The sequence below is a fragment of the Scyliorhinus torazame genome, chromosome 5, assembly GCF_047496885.1.
Source record: "Scyliorhinus torazame isolate Kashiwa2021f chromosome 5, sScyTor2.1, whole genome shotgun sequence".
Lineage (NCBI taxonomy): Eukaryota > Metazoa > Chordata > Chondrichthyes > Carcharhiniformes > Scyliorhinidae > Scyliorhinus > Scyliorhinus torazame.
The window spans coordinates 153,521,319-153,548,485 of NC_092711.1; the positions used below are offsets into that span (position 1 = coordinate 153,521,319).

General features: G+C 47.0%; 1 protein-coding gene and 1 long non-coding RNA gene across 2 annotated transcripts in view; one reads left to right on the plus strand and one right to left on the minus strand.

Moving 5' to 3' along the window:
• Window positions 1-27,167, plus strand: part of LOC140417984 (uncharacterized) — a 74,914-nt gene that overhangs the window by 41,152 nt on the left and 6,595 nt on the right. The window contains exons 4-5 of the mRNA XM_072501415.1: window positions 7,640-7,750; window positions 12,536-13,843. Coding sequence (XP_072357516.1) covers window positions 7,640-7,750; window positions 12,536-13,843 — 1,419 coding nt within the window. The remainder of the gene's footprint in view (window positions 1-7,639; window positions 7,751-12,535; window positions 13,844-27,167) is intronic.
• LOC140422157 (uncharacterized) lies at window positions 22,219-24,964 on the minus strand. Its single transcript, XR_011947290.1, has 3 exons — window positions 24,912-24,964; window positions 24,350-24,575; window positions 22,219-22,632 (listed from the first exon to the last, which is right to left on the minus strand). It is a non-coding gene; the product is annotated as an uncharacterized lncRNA (long non-coding RNA).

The following is a 27,167-nucleotide window of genomic DNA, read 5'->3' on the forward strand; positions in this document are numbered from 1 at the left end:
GCTAAGTGGTTAGCACTGGGACTGTGGCGCCGAGGTCCCAGGTTCGATCCCAGCTCTGGGTCACTGTCCGTGTGGAGTTTGCACATTCTCCCCATGTCTGTGTGGGTTTTAATCCCACAACCCAAAGATGTGCAGGTTAGGTGGATTGGCCACGCTAAATTGCCCCTTAATTGGAAAAAATGAATTGGGTACTCTAAATTTTTTTTTTTAAAAGCCAATTTTAAATGTTTAAGGCTGGAAAATGAACTTTAATCTGAGACTATGAATTAGGAACAGCAGCCGGCCATTCGGCCCCTCAAGCCTGCTCCGCCATTTGATAAAATTATGACTGATCCGATTGTACTTCAAGCTCCACATTTCCCCTGTAACATTTGATTCTCTTACCTAACAAGAATCTAACTACCTCTTGTTAAAAATATTCAGTGACCCGTCTTCAGCGGCAGAGCGTTCCAAAGTCACACATCCCTCTGAGGGACAAAAATTCTTGGCCAAGTCCTAAAAGGGTGACCCCCTAATTTTAAAACAATGCCCCCTATTTCAGGACAGACACACAAGAGGAAACATCCTTTCCACGTCCACTTTGTCAATACCGTTCAGGATCTTATTTACTTCAATCAGATCAACCCCTCACTCTCCTAAACTCCAGCAGAAACAATCCCAGTCTGTCTATATGACTGTACGACAACAGGTAACGAAGAGAGGGAGAGACAAGTTAACTATGGAATTAACGAAGATGTTTTTTGTCGAGTTGAAAGATGAGGACGTGTGAGATAGGAGCAGAAATAGGCCATTCAGCCCCTCGAGCCTGTTCCACTTTTCATTGAGATCATGGCTGACCTGGTACTACCCAATGACCTTTGATTCTCATGCCTAATAAATATCTAGCTACCTCCTAAAAAATATTTAATGAACCTGCCTCTACCTTCTGAGGCAGAGAGGACCAAAGTTGCACAACCCTCTGAGAGAAAAGGGACAATAAAGTTCAAATCTGAAATCAGCAGAGTCTGTTTTGAAGACTGAGATTCACCTGTGCAGAACAACGAGGAATGTTCAGTTGCACTCGGACCTTTGACTGGATTGACTGGAAGTAGCAAACTCTCAGAAACCAGGTGAAAAGTGACATTTTTCATCTTAAACTGGACGTGGAACTCAGCAGAGAGCTGGAAGATGAGTGAATTTCATTGGACAATGGAGGAATGACCAATGTGTATTTAATGCTGTTTCTCTCTGATTCGTATCACCCGATGCCATTAATCCTTCTCAAACACTCTGATTAGAAACATCAGGTATTGTTCAGGGGATACAATAATGTCCTGATTGAGTGAACTACACATCCACTGAATTGTAAACCAATTGCTTTGTTTTGCTCCCTATCCAGTTGTATTTGTGCATTTTTTTGGAAGGTTTACCCCACATAAAGGATATCTCACCAGAGACTACAGTCCCGATAAAGTGACTGACTCCAGCTATGCTGCATGGAACCCCCACTCTTTTTAATGACTTCAATGTGTTGATATCACAAAACTGAAACAAGAAGAATTTTATACTCCTGAACCTTGTGTCGATCTTCACCATGAGGTGAATCTGGTTAACATTTCCAACAATCTGATCCACATACTGTTGAGGTGCAGCCACCGTCTAACACAGCACAGTTGAATGAGTCTGTGTCAACACACTCATCACTGGATCACATCATGCTGACCTTTCAGAAGGCCTTTGACAAGGTGTCACATGGCAGATTACTGTGTAAAGTTAAAGCACAGGGGATTACGGGTAGTGTTTTGAGATGGATAGAAAACAGGAAGCAAAAAGTTGGAATAAATGGGTCTTTTTCCGATTGGCAGGCAGTGACAATGGGGTACCGCAGGGATGTGTGCAAGGACCCCAACTGTCCACATTATATATTAATGATTTGGACGAGGGAACTAAATGTATTATCTCCAAATTTGAAGATGGTACAAAGTTGGATGGGAGGGTGAGCTGTGAGGAAGATGCAGAGATGCTTCAGTGGGATTTGGACAGACTGAGTAAGTGGGCATGTGCATGATATGTGCAGTATAATGTAGATAAATGTGAGATTATCTGCTTTAGTAGCAAAAATGGGAAGGGCAGATTATTATTTGAATGGATGTTAATTGAAAGAGGTGAATGCTCAGCAAGACCTTGGTGACCTCATACATCAGTTATTGAAAGTAAGCGCGCAGGTACAGCAAGCAGGCAGTAAAGAAGGCAAATGTACGTTGGCCGTCATAGCAACAGGATTTGAGTATAGGAATAGAAATGGTTTACTGCAATTGTATAGGGCACTGGTGAGGCCACACCTGGAGTATTGTGTGCAGTTTTGGTTTCCTTATCTGAGGAAGGATGTTATTGCTCTGGAGGGGAAGGTTTACCAGGCCAATTCTATTCATTGGAGTTTAGAAGAGTGAGAGGGGATCTCATCGAAACTTACAAAATTCTAACAGGATTAGACAGGGTAGATTCAGAAAGAACGTTCCCGATGGTGGGCGAGTCCAGAACTATGGGTCATAATTGGAGGATAAGGGGAGGATAAGACCTTTTAGGACTGAGGTGAGGGGTAATTTCTTCACCCAGAGAGTGGTGAATCTTTGCAATTCACGATCACAGAAAATAGTTGAGGCCCAAACGTTGTGTAATTTCAAAAAGGAATTAGATACAGCTCTTGGGGCTAAAGGGATCAGTGGATATGGAGGGAAGGCTCAGGGTATTGAACTTGATAATCAGTCATGATCATAGACATCCAATAGATCATCTTTCTTGTAAACCTCATCAATGAAACCCTAATGGAAAATCCAAACTTTAATCAGGATCCAACTGACGGGAGCCCAGCTCCCAGAATACTTTGCTTCTGATTTGCCTTTTATTAGGAAGTGAGAATGCCGAGGCCAGACCTTGTTTCCTCCTTGGTGGGGACGTAACCAATGTCCACATCTCCACTTCATTCTTCCACTGGTCGTATGGCTCAGATTCCGAGAACATCGGCGAGCAATCAGACCCTGACAATTTCCACTTGCTTCAGTTATTTCTCACAAAAACCACTGGGATTAGAACATAAGAACTAGGAACAGGAGTAGGCCACCTGGCCCCCCGAGCCTGCTCCGCCATTCAATGAGATCATGGCTGATCTTTGTGGACTCAGCTCCACTCTCCGGCCCATGCTCTCCGACCCATGCTCTCCGATTGTGGGATTCTGTCTGAACTACTATTTTTCAACCTTCACCATCCGGCAAGCGTTCTGTGTTCCCATGTTATAATCCTGAGAGCTTTATGGTGAAGGAAGAAACTGGAGCCAATCTGTACTTGGTATGCATTTATTCACAGAGTGAAACATTACAGGTAGATACCTCCTGACCCCACTCCACTCCATGTCAGTCAGTGTTTCTTGTTACAGAAAGGAGGGGAATTAATTTAAACAGCCCTGATTTCTCCTCTCTCTACTGGTCAGTAAACAGAATGGAGGTTTTGATTCCTGATTTCCCCCTTTATAAGTGGTGGCATATTTTTCTTCACCTCGAACCTCCATTAATAATCCAGCCTTAGGGTGGACTCAATCTCTATTTGGTGTGGATTTGTTCAGAGTGAAATGTTCCATTTATACACCACCTGACACCACCTGATGTCAGTCAGCGTCTCTTTCTGCGCCTTTAAAACAAACAATAACATTGACTGGGCAGTGAAACAAAAATCAAATTACCAAAGTAAAGTTATAAAACTTGAAACTAAAATGTTATCTTGTGAGTCAATGATGCAGCCCAACCCCCGCAGTGCCCACCGGGCAAGAAGAATGGCTCTTTATATTTGCTCAAGTAACCATCCAATCAATACTGTGGATACTGAAACCCAACAGATACAATTAACACCACAGTCAGAGCATCGAAAATGTCTCTAATCAGTGTGACTGCCCCGGTGTCTCAGCAGCTCAGATGAACAAATAAATCCCATCCCACACACAGAACAGGTGAACGGCCTCGCTCCACTGTGAACTCACTGGTGTGTCTGCAGATGGGATGACTGAGTGAATCCCTTCCCACACGCGGGGCAGGTAAAAGGCCGCTCCCCGGTGTGAATTCGCTGGTGAGCCTGCAGGTGGTAAGACTGAGCGAATCCCTTCCCAAACTCAGAGCAGGTGAACGGCCTCTCCCCGGTGTAAACTCTCTGGTGTCTCTGCAGAGTGGATGAATCAATGAATCCTTTCCCACACATGGAACATGTGAAAGGACTCTCCCCACTGTGAACCCACTGGTGTGACAGCAGGTTGGATAACTGAGCTAATCCCTTCCCACACGCAGAGCAAGTAAAAGGCCGCTCCACATTGTGAATTCGCTGATGTGTCTGTAGGTGGAATGGCGGAGTGAATCCCTTCCCACACTCAGAGCAGGAGAACGGCTTTTCCCTGGTGTGAATTTGCTGATGGTTCTGTGGAGTGGATGACTCAATGAATCCCTTCGCACACTGAGAGCAGGTGTATGGCCTCTCTCCAGTGCGAACTCTCTGGTGTAACTTCAGGTTGGATGACTTAGTGAATCCTTTCCCACACTCAAAGCAGGTGAATGGCCTCTCCCGGGTGTGAGTTCGCTGGTGTAACAAGGTTAAGTAACCGAGCAAATCCCTTCCCACACTCTGGGCAGGTGAATGGCCTCTCCCCAGTGTGGCTGCGTCGATGACTTTCCAGCTCGGATGGGGCTTTGTATCCCTTCCCACAGTCCCCACATTTCCATGGTTTCTCCATTCGGCAGGTGTTTACGTGACTCGCCAGGTCTGGCAATCAGTTGACGGCTTGACTCACACACACAGAACACGTATGGTCTCTCCCTGCTATGAATGGTGTGATGTTTTTTTCAGGCTGTTAAGTTATTTCCACAGTCAGTTAACTGGAACACTCTCACTTCGGTGTGTGTCTCAGTGCTCTTTCAGTCACACTGATGATTAAAATCTTTTGAAGTAGTCAAAACAAACATTTCTCCCTCGAGACTCAAAGACCAATGACATTCAGGCTCTGTGAATCTGAATGTCTTTGGCAGATGCTGACATGATGTCTGGTTTGAGATTTCTGTCTGTAAATCCTCCTCTTTAAACATCCTGTAAAAGGAGTTTGCAGGAGACAGGAGGAGGTTTCAGTCTGTGTGAAGCTCAATCATTCACACAAAGCCCGCGCGCTGATTGGCTGGAAGACGAGAGTCCTTCCGGTTCCACAACTCTTTCCAATGGTCTAAACCTCAGAAGGAAGGTCAGGAGGCGGGCTCTCCCCTGCACCTGTGCAACTTCCCCTCTTCCTTGGGACATGCGCAGGCCCGGGCCAGGTTGAGCTCACCGAGCTGCTTCTCGTTCTGGCTGGAGCCGTCAGCCGGTTTCTTGGAAACCTTTGTCTCGAGGAGGTACAGGGGAAAACTGGTGGGGGTGGGGCTCCCGTGTCCGCGTGCCGGGCCTGCGCACTGAGACCCCAAAACGTCACAGTGATTCTTATTGGCTGATTCACAGGGTTCTCGTGACGTTACAAAGCGGAAGTTCGATGAAATCTCCGCCTGTCTCCAACATCTGTGAGTAAAACACTTTCCTTTCTCCCCCTTTCCATTTCTTTTCTCATGCTGACCTTCAATTGGTCACTTGCAGCAACTGAAGGGAAAGGAAGTGAATCCAGGGAGGGTGCAGACCCTGGAAAGCTAGGCCCACGTCTCTCTGAAAGAGATTGACATTCTTTGCTCCCAGAGCTTGACACATTTATTTGTCCGGCTAGAAATCATAAGTCTGCACTGACCCTCAGAAAAATCACTCACAGAGGCAGACTCCCCACCCTATCCCCATAATCCGGTGTATTGATTATCGTCAACCCACCTAACCTAACACCTTTGGACACTAAGAGGCAATTTAGCATGACCAATCCACTTAACCTGCACATTTTTGGACTGTGGGAGGAAACCACGCACACACGGGGAGAACGCGCATCTCCACACAGACAGCCACTCAAGGAATCGAACCTGTGACCCTGGCTCTGTGCGGCAGCAGTGCTAACCACTGTGCCTTACTCTGGGCTCAGTTGAATTGAATTCACTGATGGAAAGTCCTGGAGGAGCAAGTCAGCCAGATTGGAGCACATGTATTTGAGATAGGGGTCTCATAATTTAACATGCATCAGACTTAGAATGAAGTAGACATTAAAAATTGCAATGGGATACATTCCGTAATCAGTCTATGCCAGTTTTGGATCGAGGGAGAACTGATTGGCCTGCTTCCATATCAAGCCTGATGGATGTTGAGCCTATCCTAACCAAATTCCGTGTGAACCTAAGATGAGAGGCCAATTGATAAAGCCTGATATTCGGGAGACACAACCTCCCTTAGCTCCTTAACAAACTTGAGGTGAGGTTTCTTTTTGTTGTAGATAAATGTTCTAATCATTCCATTAATTTCCTTAATGACTCTGGTTGACAGCAGTATCAGCAGCATTTGCAGAGGGTACAACAGTCTGAGCAGCACATTCATTTTAATTAAGGCGATCCTCCCTCGCCATGAAATCGGAAGAGCCGACCACCGGGCAAGGTCCCACCTAATAGTCACCATCAGCTGTGGAAAGGTGGCCCCATATAGCTGTCTGAAAGAGGGGTCATTGACATTCCCAGACATTTAAATCCCAAGAGGGGAGCACCTGATTGGAAACTTAGCAAGAGGAGGGGGCTTACACTTCAACACCACCCTCCCCCCACCAGCATGACCTCTGACTCAGTAAAATTCACCTTCTCACCAGAGAAGTCACTAAATCTATCCATAATCGGGTACAGCTGGTTAAGATGAACATTTTGCTGTGGTTTTTATTTTTATCTCCATGCCTAATGGTCTTTTTGCTGAAATTGTTCTTTATGGGGGTGGATAGGTTGGTTTAATCGTTTGTGTGGGCAGATAAGGTGGCAAGCCTTATCGCCAAAACATAAGATCACAGTTTCAAGTCAACATTCAAAAGAGAGGGAACTTGTGACGGGGATGTGCTGAGTAGTCGCACATCAGGTGGCTCTCTTCCATACAACAGAATAATAGGCACTGTCGGCCGAATTTAGCTGCAAAATCAGACTCACCCATCCCCTCACCCTCAGCAATAGTGCGGACAACAAAATGCTAGGAAGCAACAGCTCGAAAGGCTGCAGGGTCACAGAAACTGCGACAAAGAACAAAGAAAAGTACAGCACAGGAACAGGCCCTTCGGCCCTCCAAGCCTGCGCCGACCATTCTGCCCATCTAAAATTGTTGACACTTCCGAGGTCCGTATCCCTCTATTCCCATCCTATTCATCTATTTGTCAAGATGCCCCTTAAACGTCACTATCGTCCCTGCTTCCACCACCTCCTCCGGCAGCGAGTTCCAGACACCCACTACCCTCTGTGTAAATCATTTCTGGAGATTCAGAGTTGATTTTTATAAAGAAACTTCAACCTTGTTGAATACATGTAAACTGCTGCCCGTCAATCTGCGGAGAGTACAGTATTCACACAGGAACTGAAAGAAATACAAAAAGGCGTCTTTTATTCAAGCCCAGATTTTATCAAGGTTTAAATCGGATTAGAAAATGCAATACTTTTGCACTTAAATCATGTGCCGCCATAATAACATTGGGAAATCTTATATACAGCTGTGGAAGGAAGAGCGACGATGTTCAGAACAGGTCAGCAGGTGGATTAAGGAACAGCAGATGCGAACCAGGGACAGAAGCGGCGAGCAAGCGGGTCGGAGTCCCCACGAGGTGAGTGGTCTCCAGTCTTCCCGAGAGAGGGAGACCGGCGACCCAGAAAACAAGCACCCCCTCCCCCCGACCAGGCGATGGATGGAGGATGCTCCGGACCAAGGAACTAAACGCAATGAAGGGTGACATTAAGGCTGAGATAAGGGTGGCGGTCAAGCTGGCGGAGGTGCTAGCCGCCATGCAGAAGGTGCTCAATGGCATGTGGAGGAAATTGGAAGCGCAGGGGGGCACAGTTCGAGAGCTGGAAAAGGTTGTGGACCAGTAGAATCGGTCAAGGAGGCAGAACAGTCGGATAGTGGGCCTGCCAGAGGGGATCGAGGGCAGGGACCCAATCGACTACGTGGCCCAAATGCTGGGCAACCTGATTGGGAGGGACAGCTTCCCCAAACCGCCAGAGATCGACAGGGCTCACAGGTCGCTCCGACTGCGTCACCTCACAATGAACAGGGGAGCCAGCTCATAGGAGGGAGGGGGCGAGGGCAGCAGAGCGCAGGAGAGGTGAGGAGGAGACAGCAGGGACACAAGCAGAGCGAGAGTAGGAGGGAGTCCGATCGATCCTGGGTGGGGGGGCCACACACCAGCGGGAAAGCTAATACCAGGAAGTATGGGAGAGAGCGGGACCGCGGCACATCTCCCACTGGGAAGAGATCATCTGGGAGGGGGGGGCAGATAGAGGAGCGGGATACGGTGGGGTGGGGTGGGGTGGGGGGAAGATAGAAGGGGGGGGAGATCTGGTGGGGTGGGCGGGAGATAGACAAGGGGGGATGCGGTCTGATCATGAGAGGGGGAACTTCACAACTGTTTACAGTATCCATTGACTGACAGATCAATCCCAGAACACGGAAAATGACAGGCACGGCGAGGGAACTGGGAACGTTCATGGAGCAGACGGGGCAGTGGATCCCTGGCAGTTCATGGAGCAGATGGGGGCAGTGGATCCCTGGCGGTTCATGGAGCAGACGGGGGCAGTGGATCCCTGGTGATTCTTACACCAGGATGAGAAGGAATTCCCGTTCTTCTCACCAGTACACAAGGTCTACACTCACATCGGCTTCTTTGTTGTGGGGAAATCGGTGCCTCCAGAAATAGTCAGAGTGGAATAATCCATGATTGTAATCTCAGACCACGCTCCACATTACATGGATGTGAGGTTGGAGACGGGACAAACCCAATGCCCCACATGGAGGTTGGACACGACGCTCTTGGCCGACAAGGTCTTCTGCCAGAAAACTTCACCGGCCATCGGCAAGTACATCACTAACAACCAGAACGGGGAAATCTCACCTTCCACGTTCTGGGAGGCACTGAAGGCTGTGATTAGGGGAGAAATAATCACCAAAAGGCTTGGAGAGACAGGGAAGAGAGAGCGGTTAGGCAGCAACTGATCGACTCCATTCTGGAGGTTGACAGACGATACTCCGAGGCCCTGACCATAGAGCTTCTGCTGGAGAGGAAGAAGCTGCAAAAGAATTTTCACCTGCTATCCACCAGGAAGGCAGTGACCAACTCCGCCAGACACGGGGGACCTTTTATGAGCACGGAGAGGGCTAGCCGCCTGCTGGTTCACCAGCTGAGAAAGAAGGCAGCCACGAGGGAAATAGCCCAGGTAAAGGATAACAGAGGCAGACTGGTATAATAATAATCTTTATTATTGTCACATGTAGGCTTACATTAACACTGCAATTAAGTTATTGTGAAAATCCCCTAGTCGCCACACTCCGGCGCCTGTTCGGGTACACTGAGGGAGAATTCAGAATATCCAATTCACCTAACAGTATGGCTTTCGGGACTTGTGTGAGGAAACCGGAGCTCCCGGAGGAAACCCTTGCAGACAAGGGGAGAACGTGCAGACTCCACACAGACAGTGACCCAAACCGGGAATCGAACCTGGGACCCTGGCGCTGTGAAGCAGAATTGTTGACCATTGTGCTACCGTGCTGCCCAACCATAGCCGTCCCGTAGCCCAACCAAAAAAGGTCAACCAAGCATTCGAGGCCTTCTACCGGGGACTGCACACCTCCAAGGACCCCCCTCCCTCCCTTCTCCCGGAGAGAATTCGGAATCTTCTTGGGCTACAAACTCAACCTGGGCAAAAACAAAGATTTCCCGGTGAGGCAGAGAGGGGGAGGGGCAGAGTGGAGGGCCTCCCAGTTAAAATAGCCCAAAACAAATTCCGCGACCTGGAGATCCAGGTTTCCCACGAGTGGACACGGATCCACAAGTGGAAGCTGACCAGTCTGGCGGAGGAAGTCAAAAACGACCCACAGAGATGGGATAGATTCCTGCTTTCCCTGGCGGGGAGGATGCAGACGATCAAGATGAACGTACTGCCCAGGTTCCTCTTCCTGTTTCGATCCTTACCGATCTACATCCCCAAGGCCTTTTTCCATTCAATAGATAAGGTGATTATGGCCTCTTTGTGGAGGGCAATCCAGGAATCCCTAAAACAGTACTACAATGGAGAAGAAACATGGGAGGCCTCCACCTCCCGAACTTGCAATACTATCACTGGGCAGCCACGGCCGAAAGAGTGAGGAGATGGGTAAAGGATCCAAACATGGAATGGGTGAGGATGGACGAGACCTCATGTACAGGAATGACCCTCCGGGCCCTCGTCACGGCAACACTCCCATCCCCGCCAGCACCGGTCCAGTGGTGGTAGCTACCCTGAGAACCTGGAACCAGATGTGGCAGCATTTCAGTCTGACCGATGTGTCCATCATGGCCCCCATCTGCGGCAACCAGATTTGCACCAGCCATTCTCGACACCACCTTCAAGAGATGGAGGCAGGACGGGGGAACCTGATGGTCAGGGACTTTTACACGGGAAATAGACTAGCGACCTTAGAGGAGCTGACGGAGAGACGGGACCTACCAAACAGGGATGAGCTCCAGGTCAAAAACTTTCTCCACAAGGAGACACCAGCACACCCAGGAACCCTGAGAAGCACAATGCAAGAGGGGTTACTGGACGCAGACAGTCTGGGGAATGGAAACTGTAGGGACCTGTACGGACAACTCTTAATAAGGATACGCTCCTTACTTGACCAAACCCAGGAAAAATGGGAGGAAGAGCGAGGGAGGGAAATAGGGTGGGGACTCTGGAGCGAAGCACTGAACGGGACCAATTCCACCTTCTCCTACGCAAGGCTAAGCTTCATGCAGCTGAATGTTGTGCACAGAGCACACCTGACACGAACCTGAATGAGCAGGTTCTTCCCGGAGATGGAGGACAAATGTGAATGGTGCCAGCGGGGCCCAGCAAACCATGCCCACATGTTCTGGGTATGCCCCAGACTTGTCGAATTCTGCACAGCCTATTTAAAGGCTGCAGACTGGCTGGCAGACTTATCGGAATTTCTCCACCTGGAGAAGATCAAGCTCACCGTCTGAGGGTCAGAGGATGGTTCCCACAAAGTGTGGAGACCATTCACCAACTTGTTCCAGGACCTGTTTGAAGCCAGCGGCCAATGAAACACTGGGGAGGGAGGTGGGCGTACGGGAGCCAACGGGATCACAGGGAGCAGGCAGGAAAGGGATGTGGGGAGGGGGGGTTGCTACTGGGAAAAGGAGGGAGAGGCCAGAAACCAACTGACACAGAGACCAGAGAGCACAGAACAAAAACACAAGAAGAGGAACCCCCAAGGGAAGGTTTAAAACAGGACAGGGAGTGCGTGGGGCGGAAGGGGGGAGGCCCATCAATGGGGGGAAAGGGAGGGCACCGTCCACTTGTAAATAACAGAACTCCCATTGTACAGTGAAGGGCCCAGGAAAGGACCCAGCAACGACGAGTGAAGGGGGCGGAGGGGAGGGACAGGAGATGGGGGGACCGGCACAAAGGAAATTGACATGCACATTGTAATCGGCAGAGTTAGCCTGACTGCTTGGATAGTGTATAATAAGCATTGCCACAACCCTGCTACTCGATGAAAAAGAGGTGAAAAAAACTGCCCCAACCAATCCCGCCTCAATTTAAAGTGTTCCTCATAATCCAGATGGGTTTCCTGTAATAAAGCTATGTCGACTTTCTCCTTAAGAAAGGAGACAATCTTTTTTCCTTCTGATAGGGTGATGGATGCCCCGTACATTCCCTGAGAAAATTTGCAGATTAACTGCCGCCATTAGTTAGGCGACAGAGAGAACAGGAACAGATTTTCACACCACAATCGGGCGTGCGCCATTACCCCCTCCTCCAACTCACTTTACACCAGAGGCACCAAAGTCTCCCCAAACAGCTCCTTTCACAGATAAAAGCCCCGTCTGTACCAGAGTAGGATAAAGTCAACAACACATAAACCCTCCCGTAATAACAAAAATACAAAAGAATCACCACCACAATAGATCCAAGGGGACATTCCTCAATAAGACTGAGGACCCGGAGGATTAACCCCACGGCCAGACTGTCGTTACCCTCAGGATACCTTCTCCAAAATGAGGAGAAAAGTAACTTTTGTAAATTGTTTTTACAGGATATTAGAAGAGGAGGAATTACAGACAGAAATCTCAAACATCACATCTCAATCTGACTGAGTCTCTCAATTCCTTGGAACTGAACATCACCGGACTTTGAATCTAGAAGGAGAAATGTTTGTCTTTTCTGTCCGCTTCAAAACATCAGTGTGACTGGAAAAGCCCCGAGAGACACACACCCGAGTGAGAGTGTTCCAGATCAGTGACTGTGGAAAGAGCTTTAACCAGTTACACAGCCTGAAAAAGCATCACACCATTCACAGCGGGGAGAGACCGTACACGTGTTCTGTGTGTGGACGAAGCTTCAACTGATCGACAAACCTGGAGAGACACGAGGACACCCCCACCCTGGAGAAACGATGGAAATGTGGGGACTGTGGGAAGGGATTCAGGGTTCCATCTGCACTGGAAGCTCATCGGCGCAGTCACACTGGGGAGAGGCCGTTCACCTGCTCTCAGTGTGAGAAGGGATTCATTCAGTTATCCGCCCTGCAGTCACACCAGCGAGCTCACACTGGGGAGAGGCCGTTCACCTGCTCTCAGTGTGAAAAGGGATTCACTCGGTTATCCAGCCTGAAGTCACACCAGCGAATTCACACGGGGGAGAGGCCGTTCACCTGCTCTCAGTGTGAGAAGAGATTCACTACATCATTGAGCCTGCGGATACATCAGCGAATTCACAGTGGGGAGAGGCCGTTCACTTGCTCTCAGTGTGAGAAGGGATTCACTACATCATCGAACCTGCGGACACACCAGCGAGTTCACACTGGGGAGAGGCCGTTCACCTGCTCTCAGTGTGAGAAGAGATTCGCTAGGTTATCTGACCTGCAGAGACACCAGCGAGTTCACACAGGGGAGAGGCCGTTCATCTGCTCTCAGTGTGAAAAGGGATTCACTACTTCATCGAGACTTCTGACACACCAGCGAGTTCACACTGGGGAGAGGCCGTTCACCTGCTCTCAGTGTGAGAAGGGATTCACTACTTCATCGAGCCTGCTGGCACATGAGCGAGTTCACACTGAGGAGAGGCCATTCACCTGCCCTCAGTGTGAGAAGGGATTCACTACTTCATCAGAACTGCAGATACACCAGCGAGTTCACACTGGGGAGAAGCCATTCACCTGCTCTCAGTGTGAGAAGGGATTCACTACTTTGTCGTACCTGCAGATACACCAGCGAGTTCACACTGGGGAGAGGCCGTTCACCTGCTCTCAGTGTGGGAAGAGATTCACTCAGTTATCCAGCCTGCGGAGACATCAGCAAGTTCACACTGAGGAGAGGCCGTTCACCTGCTCTCAATGTGAGAAGGGATTCACTCACTTATCCAGCCTGCTGGCACACCAGCGAGTTCACACTGGGGAGAGACCGTTCATCTGCTCTCAGTGTGAGAAGAGATTCGCTCAGTTATCCAACCTGTGGATACATAAGCGAGTTCACACTGGGGAGAGGCCGTTCACCTGCTCTCAATGTGAGAAGGGATTCACTACTTCATCGAACCTGCTGGCACATGAGCGAGTTCACACTGAGGAGAGACCGTTCATCTGCTCTCAGTGTGAGAAGAGATTCACTTGGTTATCCACCCTGCGGAGACACCAGCGAGTTCACACAGGGGAGAAGGCGTTAACCTGCTCTTAGTGAGAGAAGGGATTCAGATTATCCATACACCCTGCGGGAACACGAGCGAGTTCACACCTGGAAGAGGCCATTCACCTGCTCTGAGCAGGGGAGACATTCAATGATCGGTGCCAACTGCGGAGACACTACCGAGTTAATTCTGGGGAGAGACCATTCATCTGCGCTCAATGTGGGGAGGGGTTTGGTGATTCATCACACCTGTTGTGACTCCAACAAGTTCACAATAAATTACAGATGTTGGCTCCGTTGTGATTGTTTCTGCTCTCACTGACATCCAGGACTGCATTTTGTTCATTCTGACATCTGGTGAATGGTGATGATTGGAGGGTTTCTTTCTGCTGGACTGGCCGGTCTAACACCTCTGCCTCCGGTGGGCTGACCATTTTTGAGCCTCGTTGCGATTACCTGGTTCCAAGTTTGATGAGGAGCACAGAATGAAAAGGTGTTTGCATGTTGAAAGATATTTAGTTCCCAAAGCAGCCATGTTGCCATGAAGATGGGCTATGGTGGTTACAGGGTTCTTCTGTCTAATTTATCTGGGTGTTTCACACTGAAGGAAACTGTCATGGTATGAGGGGCAAGTTGTCTGTGGTAGATTGGGAAATTACAATCAGCGTATCACTGAAAGTGGCAACGCAGGTGGATAAGGAGCTAAGGCGGCAGACGGCATGCTTGTCTTCATTGGTCGGGGCATTGAGTATAAAAATTGGCAAGTCATGCTGCAGCTGTACAGAACCTTAGTTAGGCCACACGTGGAATATTGCCTATAATTCTGGTCACCACATTACCAAAAGGATGTGGAGGCTTTGGAGAGCGTACAGAGGAGGTTTACCAGGATGTTTCCTGGCCTGGAGGGTATTAGCTATGAGGAGAGGTTGGGTAAATTTGGATTGTTTTCTCTCAAGCGACGGAGGTTGAGGGACAACCTGATAAAAGTTTACAAAATTACGAGTAGCATGGACAGAGTGGATCGTCAGAAGCTTTTTGCCAGGTTGGAAAAGTCAATTACCAGGTGCCATAGGTTTCAGGTGCCAGGGGCAAAGTTTAGAGGAGATGTGCAAGGGAGGTTTTTTTTTACACAGAGGGTGTTGAATGCCTTGAACTCGCTGCGGGAGGAGGTGGTGGAAGCATGTACGATAGTGACGTTTAAAAGGCAACTTGACGAATACATGAATAGGATGGGAATAGACGGATACAGACACTGGAAGCACAGAAGGTTTTAGTTTAGTCAGACATCATGATCCGAGCAGGCTTGGTGGGCCGAAGGGCCTGTTCCTGTGCTGTACTGTCCTTTGTTCTTTGTATGACGATAGACAATAGACAGGCAACCACTCGCATTTTATTTACATAAAATATAGATTCCTTTAAGAAGCAAAAATTAAACCTCAAAAGTGAAGACATCGTGGCTGACAAGAAAAGTTAAAGATTCCATTAGATCAATGGAGGAGACTCATAAAGTGGCCCAAATAGTAGTGAGCCTGAGGATTGGGAACTTCAGCAAAGGACCAAGAAACTGCTAAAGAAAAAATAGAATATGAGAACAAACTGGGGAGAACTGGAAAAGCTCCTATAGGAATGTGAAAAGGAAAAGATTAGCAAAGACCAATGTGGGTCCATTCCAGGCAGAGACAGGAGAGTTTATAATGGGGAATAAGGAAATGGCAGAGAAACTAAACAATGTGTGTCTGTATTCACTGAGGAAGATACAGAAATTGTCCTAAAAACACGAGAGAACCAAGAGACTAGTGAGCACGAGGAACTGCAAGAGATTAGTATTAGTGAAAAAGCAGCACTGGAGAAATTAAGGTGATTGAAAGTTAATAAATCCCCAAAAGCTGCTGCTCTACATCCCAGAGTGTTGAAAGAGGTGGCCGTAGTGATAGTGGATACATTGATGATCAACTTTCAAAATTCTATAGATTCTGGAATGGTTCCTGCAGATTGGAAGGTGGTAAATGTAACCCCAATATTAAAGGAGGGTGAGAGAAAACAGGGAACCACAGACCCATTAGCCTGACATCAGTAGGAGGGAAAATGCTACAATCTATTATAAAGGATGTGATAACATACGAATTAGGAGCAGGAGTAGGCCACTCAGCCCCTCGAGCCTGCTCCACCATTCAATAAGTTCCCGGCTGATCTGATTGAAACCTTAACTCCAAAGAGGCTCCTTAGAAAAGAAATCTTGGGAGAGCGTAATTATATTCTTTATTATAATCATCTTTATTATTTTCACAAGTAGGCTTACATTAACACTGTAATGAAGTTACTGTGAAAAGCCCCTAGTCGCCACACTCTGGCACCTGTTCGGGTACACAAAGGGAGAATTCAGAATGTCTGATTCACCTAACAAGCACGTCTTTTGGGACTTGTGGGAGGAAACCGAAGCACCCGGAGGAAACTCACACAGACACGGGGAGAACGTGCAGACTCCTCACAGACAGTGACCCAAACCGAGAATTGAACCCGGGTCCCTGGAGCTGTGAAACAACAGTGCTAACCACTGTGCCTCCATGCCACTGTGTCAGTTATGGAGAACAAAGAAATGGCAGAGGAGTTAAACAGATATTTTGCGTCAGTCTTTATGATGTAAGATAAATCGAATATCCCATTAATACTAAAGAATACGGAGGGAACAATTAAACACCATCACTGGAGAAGTCATTTTGGACAAACCGATGGGAATAAGATAAGTCCCCTGGATGGCTGCATCCTAGGATCCTAAAAGAAATGTCTACAGAGATAGTGGATGCATTGATTGTAATTTTCCAAAAATCCTTGGATTCTGGAGAAGTACCAGAGGATTGGAAAACTGCCAATGTGACAACCCTCCGATTCAGAATGGGAGGGAGGAAAAAAATGAGACACTATAGGACAATTAGACTAACATTTATTGTTGAAAAAAATGTTGGAATCAATTATTAGGAAGTAATAGGAGCACATTGAGAAAATCATTATCTAATCAAGCAGAGTCAGCATGACTTTGTGAAAGGGAAACCGTGTCTGACTAATTTATCAGAGTGTTTCGAGGAAGTTTCAACCAGAGTGGATAGAGGGGGACCAGTAGATGTGTTGTATTTAAACGTCCAGAACACCTTTCACAAGGTACCTCACAAAACGTTAAGTCATGAAATAAGAACCCATGGTGTTGGCATGGATAGAGAATTGGCTAATGAGCAGGAAACAGCGAGTGGGGATAAGGGATTCTTTTTCAGGTTGGTGACCTGTAACCAGTGGGGTTCCACAGGGATCAGTCCTGGGATCACAACTGTGTACAATTTATATTAATGACTTGGAGGAAGGAAGTGAACGTACTGTGCCCAAATTTGCAGACAACACAAAAATAGATGGAAAGGCAAGTTGCGAGGGGGTACAAACAGTTTGCAAAGAGATTGAGAGGTTAAGCAAGTGGACAAAAAGTTGCCACATGGAGCATAATGTGGGAAAATGTGAAGTTCATTTTGGAAGGGAGAACAAAAGAACAGTATTATTTAAATGGAGAAAAACTGCAGAAAGCTGCAACACAAAGGGACTTGGGGGGAACTTGTGCACGAAACACAGAAAGCTCACAGACAGGTGCAGCAGGTAATCAGGAAGGCTAATGGAATGTTGGCCCAGATTCCAAGGGGGTTGGAGTATAAGAGTCGGGAAGTCTTGCTGCAGCTGTACAAGGTGCTGGTGAGACCACGTCTGGAGAACTGAGAGCAGTTTTGGTCCCCTTATGTCACAAAATATATTATTTCATTGGAGGAGGTTTAGAGAAGGTTCACGAGGATGATCCCAGGTATGGAGGTGTCTGAGGAGCAAAAGGTAAACAGGTTGGGACTCTACTCATTGAAATTTAGAACAATGAGAGGTGATCTCATTGAAACATGCAGGATTCTGAAGGAGCTTCACCAGGTAAATGCTGAGAGGATGTTTCCCCTCATGGGAGAATCCAGGACCAGAGGGCATCGTCTCAGAATAAAGAGATGTCAATTTAAGACTGAGATGAGGAGGAACTTCTTCTGAGTCTTTGGAACAGTGAGAGTTGAGGGAACAGAGTCCTTGTGTATATTTAAGGCTGAGATAGATTCTTGATCATGGAGGTAACCGAGAATTACAGGGAAAGGGCAGGAAAGTGAACGTGTGAAATGTCAGATCAGCTGTGATCCAATGGAAAGATGGACCAGGCTGGAAAGGCCAAATGGCCTACTCCTGTTTCTATTCCGTCTGGTCTTAGTATGGTCTTATTCCCGCCTACCCACCCGATAACCTTTCACCCCCTTGCTTTTCAAGAATCTATCCAGCCTGCCTTCAAAATATTCAAAGTCTGCTTCCACTTGCTCTTTGAGAAAGAGAGTTCCAAAGACTCCAAACCCTCTGCCTTAAATGGGCAAGTTGTTACTTTTAAAATGACTCCAATTTCTAGATCCTCCCACGAGAGGAAACATCCTTTCCACATCCACCCTGTCAAGGCCCCTCAGGATCTTATACACTTCAATCAAGTCACCTAAACTTCGTCGGACACAAGCCGAGCGTGTCCAATCATTCCTCATAAGATCAGCCTCCAATTCCAGATATGAGTCCAGTAAACCTTCTCTGAACTGCTTCCAACACATTGACATCATTCCTTAAATGAGAGCAATACTGTACACAGTGCTCCAGATGTGGTCTCACCAATGTCCTGTATAACTGAAGCATAACCTCCCTACTTTTGTATTCAATTCCCCTCACAATAAACAATAACATTCTATTAGTTTTCCTAATTACTTGCTGTACCTGTATACTCACCTTTTGTGATTCATGCTCTTGGACACCCAGATCCCTCTGAATCTCAGAGCTCTGCAATCTCTCACCATTTAGATCATAAGCTTTTTTATTCTTCAGGCCAACATGCACAATTACACATTTTCCCACGTTCTCCATTTGGCAGATCTTATTCCACTCATTTAAAATATACCTTTTTAACCTCCTTATGTCCTCATCACAATTTACTTTCCTGCTTATCATTGGAACATCTGAGCAGGAGTTTGCCATTCAGCCCGTCGAGCCTGCTCCACCATTCAATACGATCATGGCTGATCATCCACTGCAATGCCTTTTCCCCCACACTATCCCCATATCCCTTTGTGTTATTGGGATTTAGAAATCTGTCAGTCTCTGCTTTAAACACACTCAATGACTGAGCTCCCACAGCCCTCTGGGGTAGAGAATTCAAAGAATTACAACTTGTCGATCTCTGTAGATGCCCCGTTCTATCCCCATATTCCTGTCAGTTTATTTCCCTCAAAGGCCCTTCCAATTTCCCTTTGGAAACAGTCCAACATCTCTGCTTCTACCCGCATCTCAGGAAGTGGCTACCAGGTATTTCCCACTTCCTTCAAATGCAAATGAATCTCAGAGAGCCCAGAAAGAGGCCATTCTGTCCACCGTTCCCATGCTAGCTCTTTGAATGAACTATCTAATTAATCCCATCGCCCGGCAAGTTTCTTTTTCTACAGAATCTGTCCAGTTCCCTTGTTAAAGTTATAGTTGAATTTACTTCCTGCACCTTTGTCAGGCAGTGAATCCCAACAACTCGTTCTGTTTTAAATCTAATACTTTCATGATATGCTGTGTTTGGATTTTCACAGGGGATTTGAAATGGAAAGAAAGATATGGTTGTTGCACAAAATCAAGACTCAGTCTTTATGAGTGATCTTCATGAATGGGCAGAGTGTGAAATACCCAGGTTTGCAGTGCCAGTCTGGCAGTGCCAAGGTGCACACGTTCCAGGGGCTGGACCGGGGAACCACCCTGCCCTATCCCTGACCACTCGGGGGGGGCCTCCAATGGCCTGGGAACCCCTCGGGTACCGTGACGCCTGGTCCTTGTCTGTGAGGGCCAATACTAATCGGCGTCCATGTGACCAACTGGGGAGTCGCTTAAATCAAGGGAGGCCTTGAGATAGGGGGTCCTTCCCGTTAATGGGATGGAGATCATCCTTAGTCCGGCCAATGGGAATAGGCCGGTTAGATCGGGAACCGATTGGCGCTTGGTGCCCAATTTCAGACTCTCCTGCGATCTAACTGGCGCACTTGGAATCGTGCCTTGCGCATCGTGGCCATTAGATCGTGCCCTGATTCTCATTTGCTGTAAAAATGTCAAAGGTTAATTGCTGTGTATAAAGAAAGTGCAATGAGGATAAATGTACTGACAAGAGAGACCTTCAAGCTCTGATTAGCCTCAACATTTGAATCTGTCTGAATACGGGATTGTATAGAATCAGATAAAGGGATAGTCTGAAACAGTTCTATTGTATTCCTGTCTAAGATAATGAGAGGTGGTGTCAGCAATTGGGGATCCAATTAAATAAATCTATTGTCCAAATTGACCAATGATCATATTACAACAGACCCAACTCTGATGTGAGGTATTGGTCACTTTTGGGATAAAAGTAGAGGTTCTGAAGGTCTTCCTTGCTGGCCAAGTACTGAAGACTCACGAGGCCGAGTTCCAAGGAAATTACTGTCAAAGAAGGAGCCAGACTCCCGAGGCTGAATTCCACAAGAATTACTGTCAAAGAAGGAGCCAGAGAGGGTTACACTTCTACAGACCGATCACCCACTTGAAGTTGTAAAAGTCAATGTCTTAAAGTTATTCAGTAAACCTTTTTGATTTAATAAACTTATTTTTAAATTTGCTATCCAGAGAATTCTGCCTTTGTCTGAATTGGTTAAAGTCTGGTCTGAACCAAAGTGAATTTATTAAATGGTAAGTTGGGAGTGGCTGAAATCAATTGAGTTCCAGATAACATCAGGTAACATAAACCTTCAATTTAAAACTAATTTGTATAGCACCTTTCACAACCACAGGATGTCCCAAAGTGCTTTACAGCCAATGAAGTACTTTTGAAGTGTAGTCACTGTTGTAATGTAGGAAACACAGCAGCCAAATTACACACAGCAAGATCCCACACACAGCAATGTGATAATGAGCAGATGATCTGTTTTTAGTGATTTTGATTGAGGATAAATATTGACCGGGACACCAGCGATAACTCCCCTGCTCTTCTTCAAAATAGTGGCTGTAGGAACCTTTACACCCACCTGAGAGGGGCAGACGGGGCCTCAGTTTAACATCTTATTTGAAAGAAGGCTGTTCTGACAGTGCAGCACTCCCTCGGTGCTGGGACGAGGAATGTTGGAACTGGTTTTTGTCCACAGGTCCCTGACTGGGATTTGATCCCACAACCTTCTGACAGGTGAGAGAGCTGCTTACTGAGTCACGGCTCACACGATAAACAATACAAAGTTAGAAAGGGAAAGTTACCTTTTAAATCCCCCACCCTTTGCCTCCAGTGCCTAAATCTAATAATAAACCCCCCAGTATAAATAGCATGACAAATGTTGAAGTGTTGATTTGGAGACACAAGTTTTAACTTCCCATTTGAGCCTCGGGCACTTCTCTGTGTCTATTGCCCATGTCAATGACAGGCAGGAGACGGAGCTGTGGGCTGAATTGGATTGGATTGGATTTGTTTATTGTCACGTGTACTGAGGTACAATGAAACGTATTTTTCTGCGAGCAGCTCAACAGATCATTAAGTACATGGGAAGAAACGGGAAGAAACAAAAAACATAATAGGGCAACACAAGGTATACAATGTAACTACATAAGCACTGGCATCGGATGAAGCATACAGGGTATAGTGTTAATGAGGTCAGTCAGAGGGTCATTTAGGAATCTGGCAACAGCGGGAAAGAAGCTGTTTTAGAGTCTGTCCGTGCGTGTTCTCAGACTTCTGTATCTCCTGCCCGATTTAGCTGAGAATAACGGGGCCTGCGCACCAATTGGGAAACTGCCATGGGCATCGCACTAATAGAGAGACAGGAAGGTGCTGGAGGACTGACTGGGAAATGGGTCTCCAACCAATTGTTATATCAGTCACTCAGAGCTGAAGAGAAACTTGTCCCTTTAAATACATATACAGGAAAGAGGCTGCAATGAAATCTGTCCCTTTTAACCTGCACAAAAGCAGCAGGCTCAGATTCACAGGCTGCAGGAGGAGACCATTCAGCCCATCGTGCCCCTGCTATCTCTTTAAAAGGATTCTCTGATTCATCCAACTGCTCTGCCCTTTCCCCACAGCCCTGCAAATTCTTCCTTTTCAAGTATTTACTCTTTGGAAAGATACAATTGAATCTGCTTTCAGGCAGATCAGAACAACTCGCTGTGTCAAAAAATAAAATAAAATCTCATCTCCCCCTCAGGCTACTTTGCCAATTATCTTCGAGGGACTCACTTTCTGTTGAAGAGCCTGTCAACCCCTCTCACCCACTTTCCTTAAAGTGCATCAATCTAATCATGAAAAGTCCAGAAAAATCAAATATTTTTCCTGATACAAGTTTATTAATGAAACCGAACATGGTTTAAAAAAAGCAGAAAATGGCTTGAGGATCAAAGACAACCAGAGTAAAAGGATGTTCACAATGTTCTGGACCCAACTGGGTTCTCTTTGGCTCCTCTGTACCCTGTTCCTGTGACTCCCCACTTTGGGCACCGGGGCACATTCAGCCTGTTTGGGGATCGATGAGTATGGAAGCTCTACGTGTTTAGGTTTGGTGATGTCAGTACATTGTAGTAACTAAAAAGAGCGGTGATTCCATGGAGAATAGCTGGAGTCAGCCATCAGGATCAGTTAGACATCACCTCATTAACACGTTTATGTAATTAATAAATTGTACTGTACGTAAGCTCGGTGATGAAATGTCTTCAGTGGCATGTCTCTTTAAGTGTCGAATACTGTACTGTAGCTTTAAGAATTAAAAAAAACTGGTATTAAGGTCAGGAAGGGGTCAGATTACCAGCTATTCCCGGACACCCTGTTTGATACAAGTTTTAGTTCATCGTTAGAAGAGGCTTCAAGCTGATTGCTTCAATTTGTTGTGGGGAAGCTGGTAACACTTTTCCCATTGGTCAAGAGTCAGAAATATTTGATGAAAAAGTTGTTTGTTTTGATCAACAGCTGCACAGATTCAGGTTCAATGTCACAAAGTTACCTTCAACAAGGTCTATTCAGTAACTGGTGTCCATGCTGACTGTAGAACAATCCAGTCAGTCCCATTCCCCCTCGATGTCCCCGTTCCCCTGCAAGTTTATTTCCTTCCAGTGCCCATCAATTTCATTTTGAAATTGGTCATTATCTCCAATTCCTCCACCCCCTTGGGCAGAGAGTTCCAGGTCATTACCACTCGCTGTGTAAAAATATTCTCCCTCACACAGGGTGCTCTCGGGGGGAGTGGGTGGGAGTGGGGAAGATCTTGGAAACTTACCAGGTGATGCAGGAGGAGGAGGAGGCCTCGGTGGTGGAGTTGAAAGGTAAGTGGGAGGAGGAGTTGGGAGAGGAGATCGAAGAGGGGACGTGGGCAGATGCCCTAGGGAGGGTGAACTCTTCCTCTTCATGCGCGAGGCTCAGCCTCATACAGTTTAAGGTGCTGCACAGGGTACACATGACCGGGACAAGGATGAGCAGGTTCTTTGGGGGTGAGGACAGGTGTGTTAGGGGCTCAGGGAGCCCAGCAAATCACACCCATATGTTCTGGGCATGCCCAGCGCTGGAGGAATTTTAGAAGGGCGTAGCGAGGACGGTGTCGAGGGTGGTAGGACCCAGGTCAAACCGGGCTGGGGGCTCGCAATATTTGGGGTGGCAGAGGAGCCGGGAGTGCAGGAGGCGAAAGAGGCCGGAATTCTGGCCTTTGCGTCCCTGGTAGCCCGCCGAAGGATTCTCCTTCAGTGGAAAGATACGAGGCCCCCAAGCGTGGAATCCTGGATCAGCGATATGGCAGGGTTCATTAAATTGGAGAGGTTGAAATTCGCCTTGAGGGTCGGTACAAGGGTTCTTTAGGCGGTGGCGACCGTTCTTAGACTTTCTGGCAGAACGCTAGACATTGGTCAATGGCAGCAGCAGCTCGGGGGGTGGGGGGGGGGGGGGGTTACTTTATTTTTGTTTATGTTATTTACACTGGAAGGGTCTGAGGGATTGTATACACCTGTTGTCTTAAGTCGGGGTGTTAATGTTAATTTATTATTCAGGTACGGGGGGGGGGAGGGGTTTGGGGGGTTGCTTTTTTTAGATTGTGTTTTGTACTTAACCCTGTTGGGTTCTTTTTTCTTTCTCATTTTGTTCTGGATATTTTATGAAAACCTTTAATAAAAATTATTTTTAAAAAAAATTTTTTAAAAATATTCTCCCTCACATCCCCCTGAAACACTTACCCAAAACCTGAAATCTGTGTCCCCCTCATCCTTGTCCCATCAGCTAATGGGAATAGCTTTTCTTTATCCACCTTACCTAACTCTATCATAACCTTGTCCCCCTCTATCAAATCTCCCCACAACCTCCTTTGCTCCAAGGTGAACAACCCCTGCCTGACATCGATAATAAAGAATAAACAAACAGAATATGTTAATACCTGGGATCAGATGGGAATGTTTGATTGTCCTGGACAGAAAGGAATTGGAATAACTCACCTTGGATGTAGTTAACTGGAATGTAACAATCTGGTGTCCACCTATATTCCAGTGAGATTCAGGGACTTGTAGATGAGATGAATAAGTTGCCTTTTTCTTGATAATATTTTGATCATTTGCCTCTGAAACCTTAAAAGGAAAACCATGGGTGGGATTCTCTGTCCCGCTGCACCAGTTGTATATGCGCCGCCCCTGCTGGCAGCGGGATTGTCCGACCTGGGAGTCCCTGAATGAATAAGGAGAGATCACAAACAGCAGTTCTTAAAGATACACTGTTAACCCAGCAAATCAAAGTTCCAACTATCCCACATCAAGAACATGATACAGGGAGTTCAACGCAAATCTGGTTCATTGGACTTAAATCCAGAGCATTAAACTACAGCCCAGTTACAGTGGTCTCTAACATCAGCAAAAACGAGCCCCAACCTTTCAAATGAATAAGGTTTGGTCCTGAACAGCAGCAACAAGAGCAGAAACCTTCTCCCTCTTAACCAATAAATCTCTGTCACCCACACACTCGCTATTGATTGTGACACTAATTCATCCCACTATGTTATCTTACTTTTCCCCAATTCTCCTCCCCTAAAGGTGGTGACTCTCGGGTTCAGTTTCACATTCACCCATTGCCCTTCCCAATATGTCATCTAGGTATCTAAATCTTTACACCTGAAGTTAAGAAACTGTTTTACTAAGGGGGGCGTCACAATCAAATCCAGTGACCACCCATATGTACGTTGTGTCAGAGTGACGCTATTCATTCCAATCCCAGGAGACTGGGCTCCGGGTGAGCAATGGCGGACGGGCCTCCCACAATGCCGCACGATGGGTAAACCGCTCTATCCGCCGCACGGGCGGACAGCCCGGGACTGCATGAGGGGCAGCTGCGCATGTGCAGGATAGTGCTAATCCCATTGGCCAAATTGTCCGCGTTCCAAAGTCAAAAGTTCTTCCAGCGCCACGTGACATCGTTGCCCATTGTTTTCAGGCTGCCGGCAACCAATGGAAAATATTGGAGAACCGGAAGGACTCTGGTCCTCCAGCCAATCAGAGCGCGGTTTTGTTTGAACAAAGATTGACCTTCACACAGACTGAAACCTCCTTCTGTCTCCAACATCTGTGAGTAAAAGACTTTATTTTCTCTCCTTTCCATTCATTTTCTTATTCTGACCTTCAATTGGTGATTTGCAGCAATTGAAGGGGACGAAAGGGAATCGAGTCTGTATGTTAACCACATTTTTAGATGTGGAGATGCTGGCGTTGGACTGGGATGAGCACAGTAAGAAGTCTGGGACCTGGGATTCATGTCGCATTACATTCATCCCCCACCATCTGGCCTGCGAAATCCTACCAACTGTCGTGGCTTGAGACAATTCACACCTCTTTAACCTGGGGTTACCCCATCTCTGGATCTGTAAAGATTTAATCACCTGCTAATGCTCGTATTCCAAGCATTGTCTGGCACCTTTGAATCTGTCTATATATATATGTTTCTGGAACATACCTCTTCATTCACCTGAGGAAGGAGCAGCGCTCCGAAAGCTAGTGACATTGAAACAAACCTGTTGGACTTTAACCTGGTGTTGTCAGACTTCTTACTGCACATTTTTAGAGGCAGAACACATTTTTTAGAGGCAGTCTGGTAGCATAGTGGTTAGCATAGTTACTTCACAGCTCCAGGGTACCAGGTTCGATTCCCAGCTTGGGTTGCTGTCTGTGCGGAGTCCATACAGTCTCCCCGTTCCTGCGTGGGTTTCCTCTGGGTGCTCCGGTTTCCTCCCACAGTCCAAAGATGCAGAATCATAGAATTTACAGTCCAGAAGGAGGCCATTCAGCCCATCGAGTCTGCATCAGCCCTTGGAAAGGGGACCCTACCTAAGCCCACTCCTCCACCCTATCCCCGTAACCCAGTAATCGCATCAACTCTTTTTGGACACTAAGGGCAATTTATCATGGCCAATCCACCTAACCTGCACATCTTTGGACTGCGTGAGGAAACCGGAGCACCCGGAGGAAACCCACGCAGACACGGGGAGAACATGCAAACTCTGCACAGACAGTGACCCAAGCCAGGAATCGAACCTGGGACTCTGGAGTGGTGAAGCAATTGTGCTGACAACTGTGGTACCATGCTGCCGTGTCGGTTAGGTGGATTGGCCATGCTAAATTGCCCTTAGTGTCTAAAAAGATTAAGTGGGGGTTACTGGGTGACAGTTACGGGGACAGGGTAGAGACGTGGGCTTGAGTAGGGTGCTCTATGTAAGGACCGGTGCAGACTCGATGGGCCAAATGGCCTCCTTCTGCGCAGTAGATTCTATAGTTTTTAGTCCAGTAATATAGACATATATCTGTCTGAATCTCGATCCTGTACTGAAAGTGATAACTTTTGTACATTGTTTTTCCAGGATATTAGAAGAGGAAGAATTACAGACAGAAATCTCAAATGTCATGTCTCGATCTGATAAGATTCACTCGTTTCCTTGCGACCGGCATATCATCAGCCTTTGAAGGCGGGAAGGAGAAATGTTTTCTGTTCTGTCTGCTTCAAAAGATTTTAATCATCAGTGTGACTGGAAAAGCACCAAGACACACACACTCGAGTGAGTGTTCCAGTTCACTGACTGTGGAAAGAGCTTTAACTAATTAAAAAGCAGAAGAAATTTATCACATTCTTCACAGCGGGGAAAGACCGTACACGTGTTCTGTGTGTGGATGACATTTGAACTGATTGTCCAACCTGCAGAGTCACAAATGCATCCACATCATGAAGAAAGTGTGCAAATGTGGTGGCTGGGAAGGGTTTCAGATCTCCATCTGTGCT